The sequence below is a fragment of the Rhododendron vialii genome, chromosome 13a (assembly GCF_030253575.1).
Source record: "Rhododendron vialii isolate Sample 1 chromosome 13a, ASM3025357v1".
Taxonomy (NCBI): Eukaryota; Viridiplantae; Streptophyta; class Magnoliopsida; order Ericales; family Ericaceae; genus Rhododendron; species Rhododendron vialii.
Genome location: NC_080569.1, coordinates 6,358,500 through 6,365,546, shown reverse-complemented (window position 1 = coordinate 6,365,546; position 7,047 = coordinate 6,358,500). Strand labels below are relative to the sequence as shown.

General features: G+C 40.8%; 1 protein-coding gene and 1 non-coding gene across 2 annotated transcripts; one reads left to right on the top strand and one right to left on the bottom strand.

The window, feature by feature from the left end:
* The first annotated feature begins 148 nt into the window (after positions 1 to 148).
* LOC131315381 (small nucleolar RNA snoR100) lies at positions 149 to 259 on the top strand. Its single transcript, XR_009196716.1, has one exon. It is a non-coding gene; the product is annotated as a small nucleolar RNA snoR100 (small nucleolar RNA).
* Positions 260 to 1,337: 1,078 nt separating this feature from the next.
* On the bottom strand, positions 1,338 to 5,554 carry LOC131315374 (trans-cinnamate 4-monooxygenase-like). The gene is made up of 4 exons (XM_058344554.1): positions 4,857 to 5,554; positions 4,269 to 4,630; positions 3,900 to 4,030; positions 1,338 to 2,048 (listed from the first exon to the last, which is right to left on the bottom strand). The coding sequence occupies exons 1-4, from the start codon at positions 5,277 to 5,279 to the stop codon at positions 1,450 to 1,452; spliced, it is 1,515 nt and encodes a 504-aa protein (XP_058200537.1). The 5' UTR covers positions 5,280 to 5,554; the 3' UTR covers positions 1,338 to 1,449.
* Positions 5,555 to 7,047: the final 1,493 nt, after the last annotated feature.

Here is a 7,047-nt window from a genome sequence, read left to right as displayed (position 1 = left end):
GCTTCGTTTTAGGGTTTCCTTCCTGTCTTTCAACTTTGTCGATTTTTCCTCTTGATTTTGGTTTTCGATTAATTGAGTGGGATGAATGAATAATCTATCTATCTATCTGTCTGTCTGTGCACAATTAAGCCGATGCTCTGGATGTTAAAATTGAAGGAAGCATGGTTATGTGTACAGAAATTGAATCTGGTATAGGGTCTTCATGTCTGCCCCCTCTGATTTCCCTTCTGATTTGGGGGCCTGGATACGACCCACATCTTCTTCTTCTTGACCTCCTTCTTTCTCTCTTCTTTTATTATTTTTTATGTCTTCAGTTAACAAAAGCGATCAAATTAATTAATTTGTGTACATATTCTTTGTTTTCGTTGGGTTTGGAGATTTTTGATCAGCCGTTTTTATCCTCGTGTATGTTTAATTGGGTAATTATTAGATTTCTTGATGACGAGATAAATGCATGGTTTCCAAACGAAGCTGCCATCAGAGCATCTACGGCCATAGTCTTCTTTTTTACTAAAAATTACTAGTTTTTAGTTAATTTTTCTTACAATTCTGGACACAAATCTATACCTCGTTAATGTTTTCCCCTCAATTTAAGAAAGATTTAAATTTATACTCAAATCTTAAGAGGTTGTTTTTCATTCTGAAATTCATTGATATCATTATTGATGTTTTTACCTAATTTGTTTTTGCATACACAGGTTTATCCATTGAAATGCTGCATAGAAAAAGAAACTCAAAGACCCGAGATGCTCTTTCCCAATAAAACCTATGAACCTGTTGCTTTTCCGGTTTACTCCTAAAAAATAAGTATTTATTTATAATTTTTAAATTTAAAAATAATAGATTTACCGAAATTAAAAAATGTACAATATAGATTTAGTTTTATAGATCTCGATCAGATCTATCACAACAACAGAATCCTTGTACTACTTATTTGGAATGTGGAACAGGGTACTTGGAATGTGGTACGGGGTACAAGTCAATTACCGAAATGCCTTGCTATGCTACATATGCAATTCTCCGAACTTGTAAAAGATGAATCAACCTTGTGATTAATAATAAATTCACCCGAAGATATATGATTTTGAATCTGTAAAAGCAGGCATTTTGGAATGTAACAGAGGAGAAAGTGAATAGACCTTCCCAGAAAGTTGTGACAAACCAAAAGCACGTTAGATCTTTTGTTGGGAGACTTTGTATGGAACCAGCTCGGGCTATCCGCCCAAACTTTGCAAATTGCATACGATCGGTATGGTGTTTGAGCTTCATTGCAAAATCTACAATGTCGGTAATTTGTAGTAACAGAGTAGTCACCAAAATGAGAAGAGAGGGAGAAGTAGCGAGAAGAACAGTCACTGAAAACTTATGAATTAAACTTTCCAAAACCAAATGCTTTTTGTGTTCTGAACCCCATAGTGGAAACACATGCGCGCACAGTTAAGATACAATTCAAAATGATATCGGTTTCAGAACAATGATAGAATGCTTCATAATCTGCAAGCTGAATTGCCCGGCCTTCTCTGCAGTGTCTATCTTTGATTGTCCTGGAGGAGGCAAGAGATCGAAATTCTGGACCAAACGACCCAAAGTGATGCCAAGAATAGGCAAAGCCAGGATAATTCCAGGGCAGCTCCTCCTACCTACACCAAACGGAAGGTACCTAAAGTCGTTTCCATTGGCCTCCACCTTAGACTCCTCTTCAAAAAACCTCTCCGGCCTGAACTCCTCAGGGTTCTTCCAATTGTCGGGGTTGTTGGCAAGCCACCACGCGTTTACCAAGATTTTGCTCTCTGCGGGGATATCGTACCCACCTAGCTTTGCATCGTGGAGGTTCATGTGGGGGACTAGTAAGGGAATCGCCATCCGGAGGCGGAGAGTCTCTTTGACTACGGCTTGGAGGTAGGGAAGCTTTTCGATGTCTGGCTCGGTGATTTGGACTCCAGGGCCCAACACGGTGTCGAGCTCGTTTCGGAGCTTGTTCTGGATGTGAGGGTTGTTGACTAGCTCTGCAACGCCCCATTCTATTGACCATAATGTTGTCTCAATTGCTGTTTCATGGAAAATTGTTGGGCACAGTCATTAGGCGACGAATCAAACGAACATAGGCATGAGAAAATTGATCAATCACCGCAAAAAGACAAAAAACAAAACAAAACAAAACATAGCACACAAATATACATGATTCGGCAAGAATGCCGATGTCCACCGCTCATATCTCAATCTCACTATATTTACAAGTAAAGATGAATTTCGATTGCGGTTGCTAGAATAGCTAACAAACATACATGCTAGGTATTACATCTGCAAAGTAGTAATAGCATAATTACTTAGGACTCTCAGGAAATTTTCGCAAACCAACATATTAGCTGAATCAGTTTTGTGATTATGAAATCAACAAATTAATAGAATATAATTATCTTGGATTAGGTAAGCCATCTAAATCCAGATTACCACCCCAATTTCTCAACCGATCCATACCCAAAAATCAACAGGATAATTCAATTAACTAGTACTTATGAAATTAATTAAATGGTGAGCACAGTTAGGTGTGGTAGTTGACATTGACCTAGTCCTCTATTAGGGGGCACAAAGTGAATTGGTCACCAACCAGCCATGGTTAATTAGTGGGATTCCACCAATTTTAGACTCCTTAATACTTGCCAAGTCAGAAGGAAAATTTCAAATTCGTAGACCCAAGTAGGCAAAGTAATGTCCAACTCGATCAAGCGTTATTTGACATTTCCACACAAGTTTTTCCCAGCTGCATGTTTGCCCATTTCGGAGCATTGTCGCCCGGCCAGGACGAAAAAACAGCACCCTTTTTTCGGTGTACTGTACATACCTTTTCCCCGCATTTTTATAGGACGTCAATTAAGTTTTTAGTGTAAGAACTACGTGCAGTAATCTCGACACAAATACTACTACACCTAATCCAACTAAAAATTTCACTTCTTGTGTACAAGCCCGTGCACATTCCAGTACGAAAGTGGATTTTCTTTTCTCGGCCAGAGCTAGAGTGGACGCTAGCTACTTTATCAATACGAACTTCAAACTTAAATGTAGGTACGAGACCATCGGACCAAAAGAGCCTAAGTCCAAATAGTATCAGAATTACGTAAATGACAGCAGTAACACCGATGAATTCGAAGCAAAAGATCAGACAGCATGGTCTTAAGTGGAAAATCTTTGAAAGAGTGCACGGCTTGTTTTAGCGCGCGACTAAAACAGGTGTACCCTGTTCAATACGTACGTACTTAAAGCTGGATCTTCAGTAGCCACTATATGGGATACATGTACATGTTAGAATTTTCACAGTTCCGAGCCCTAATTTCTTGCTCCAATTCATAGCATGTGAATAAACTTTAAGCTGCAACATACCTGAAGATGAAGATGCCATAGATGGAAGCTTGAGTGATGAACTGAATTTGATCTTGAGATGGTCGAAGAAATGTGAAACCCACGTGTACAATGCGTACCAATTTTTCCCCAGAGAGGAGTATCTACTCCCTTCCCTCTTTTTTCAACAGCCGTGTAACTCAATGGGCTAGACACACAAATATATATGAGGATGGGAGTAAGATCTCCTCTAGTGCTTATAAAATGGCCCAGCCCATTATGGGTCCAAATTGATCATATAGCACCGGGCCCACACTTAACAAAATACGTACTAACAAAATTAGGTGCATCAAAATAACTCATTACAAAATGGTGATCACTAACCAAATGGGTCTAAACAAATACTCCGATAATTTGATAGTTGAACTAATCCGGAACTTTTTAACACAAATGAAATATGCTAGTCTACAAAATTGGAATAAATCTAACAATACACAGATAAGAGGATTAGAAAGTGGAAAATTGAAAGGGGAAGTAGGAAAGAGTAGAACTAAAAGAATTACCAGCCACGTTGATGTTCTCAACAATGTAAAGAACATTGTCCTCATTGATCTCTCCTTTATTTTGGGCATCCAAAATATGATCCATCGCACATTTGCCATTGCTGTCCATGCTCTTCCTGCTTCCTAACTTCCTGCAATTTAAAATTATGTGCATCGCTAAGTGATAGTGAACCCACGCATACGTATGGTAGTAAGTTAACATGGTGCACCAGAATGCATGTGTTCAAATCTCACGAAAACGTGTGATTTTAAAGCAATGTTGGGACATGACCAGGTGACGTGCAATGTGCTATCTTTAATTTTTCTTCAATAGCTATCAAACAACCGTCTTTTTTGACTAAAAACCAAACCGAAAAACAAAAAACTTACTTCCTCTCATCAACAAAATAATCCTTGAACAGCTTCAACCTCCTCTCCTTCACATCCTTGCAAACCTTCAAGTACCCCCTCAAGAAGGGCCTCAGAACCGGAATGAAATCCCCATAGTTATACTCAAAGCTCTGAGCCAACCTACTCCTCTCCCCATTCAACGCCTTGAGCTTCACAAACAACGGATCCTCCTCGCTCTCGAACCTCCTATCAAACATAATCCTGTACATGTTGTTGTACATCATCAGCTGCAACCGCCTCCTCAACACCATCCCATTCGTCGCCGCCTCCGGGTTCTTCCTCACGTCCTCCACCACCCGGCCCGCCTCGTCCTCCCACCCGAACCGGTTCTGCTGCACAACCTTTTTTTTTTTATCGGCAAAAGAAAACTTCATTAGGATATTGAGATAAAAAAAAAAAAAATGAAATCATTACAATAAGACAAAGAAATGAATCGAGAGAACTTCGAAGAGACCAAAACCCTCCAAGTGCTGCAACTCCCGAGAAAACTTGACATACCCCTCAGCCTCTCGATCTTTTTCAAATAAAATAATAAAATACACAAAACACATAACAAGCTGCACATACCTTGTTAGTAAAAAAAGGGACGGTCATGATCCGCCTCATCTTCCTCCAGTGCTCGCCGTAGACGGTGAACACCATGTCCTGTCCCTTCCCGGTGAATATATCGAAGACGACGTTCCGGGTGCGGGACCCGAACTCGACGCCTTGGGTGTGGAGGACGTCCTTGGCGAGGTTCGGGGAGGAGACCACGACCAGGTTGCGCTGGCCCATGCGGAGGAGGAGTATCTGGCCGAACTTCTTGGCTAACTCGGTCAGGTTGCGGTGGTTCAAGTCGTCCCCCACTTGGAGCCAGTTTCCGAATACGGGCACGGGTATGGGTCCGGGAGGGAGTTTGAACCGCTTGCCGCGGAGCTTGGAGACGGCGATGGCGAGTAGCGTGGCGGCGAAGAGGCCTAGGAGGGTTTTTTCTAGTAGGAGGAGATCCATTTGGGCGTAGTAGTTGTGATCGAAAGGTGAGTATGTAAACTCTCTCTTTATAGAGAGAGCGAGAGAGAGAGGGAGGGAGGTGAAGTGATGAAAACACAGGCGTTTTATGAGGCGGTTATCAATGGGAGACGTTAGGTGGCCGCGGGGGGCGTGTGGGGGTGGGTGGAGGATGAAGGGGTTGACTGTGATAGTGTTAACGGCGGGTTTGATGAGGGGAGGGAGAAAGATGGCTCAAGGGAGTAGGTAAGGCAAGGCTCCGGGTATCCTCTGGTTTAATTCAGTTTTGAGGGGTCGTAATTTTAAATATCGGCCGCTACTAGCATTTTTTTGGGGATTTCAGTGCCGGGTGGACACAGTTCACGTTATGCCGAGCACATATCTTGGCCGTCTAAATGTATTTTGGATAATTCAAATCTATTTGGGCTTAGGTGGTGTTATGATAATTTTATAATAAAAAATTATTCAAATAGATCCGAACTATCCAAAACACATTTCAACGGTCGAGATGGTGCTCAACATCACGTGGCGCGTGCCCACCCGGCACTGAAAAACTTCTCCTTTTTTGGGGTTTGGATTTGAGCAAATCCACATCAATCCCGTATAGTCCAAATAAAGATTCATCCATTTCAAATAAAGATCTAAAATTCTTTTTTAAATATCCCATGTGGCACTGCCCACAATAACGAAGTGGATTATCCAGAATGTCACCATATGAACTGGACAAAAAGCAAACTCCTTTACGATTTACCAGTTGAATTGCAATTTTTCAAAAGCAAGGATATCTCAATCTCAATTCATTGGAATTTTTGACTACATAGGCCGACTTTTGTTAAACGAAAAGTCGGATCCGGGATTCCCGCAGGATGAGGTGTATTACAAAGTTGTAATGCATCACGCAATCCGTCCATCTTAACAATCAACGATTTAGATTTAAAATAAACTCTTCCAAAAAAAATCTTTCTTAAAAAAATTTGTTTTAAATATAGACAATTAAAAACACTTTTAAACGTTTGGATAATGCCCTAAGTACAGCCCCTCTAGTGCAGAGGTGCAGTACATGGTTTCCGAATCCCCAAAAAGTCTACCTTGCGGGGATTGGTGAACTAGAAAAGTAGTACTAGCACATATGAAGTCAACTATATTATTCTTTATTTCCTAAACTCTGGAAGCCATGTGGTTGTATTATGTAAAATAACTAGCGCATGCCCGTGCCTGAAGGCACGGCTCAAAGAATGCGGCATGGGAACTGGCTTTTAGTGTCGTTACTCTTCAGCAAAATCGTGCCTATGGACACACACTCACATAACTTGACCCCAACACAAATCGATTTTTAATTAGTGGGGACCGCTTCGACTAATCTAAAATTCAATAGCTTCATCGAGAGTCAGTCACACTCACACTTGAAGTGAAATTAACTACAAACAATGTCATCTTAGACTAAACGTATTGTGATTGCACGTTCAACAAATCGTATACAATAGCAATTACAAAACCGACACAACACCAGTGAGAGATCCATCTTCGTTCTCTAACCTATTAAAACACAATCAACCGTAATAAATTTCAAACCCCAATTTATCATGACTTACATTCGAATCATCCTTTAGATTCTCACCCGTTCTAAGCCACTTCAACCCATTCGTATCTCTTTCCACTTCTTACCATAATCAAATCCTCTATTCTCATCTCCCTCTAGTAATAGCCGGAGGACCTCACATCTTGCAATATTTCTGCATGAAAACTGAAACCCATTGCATGTGATCCTTAT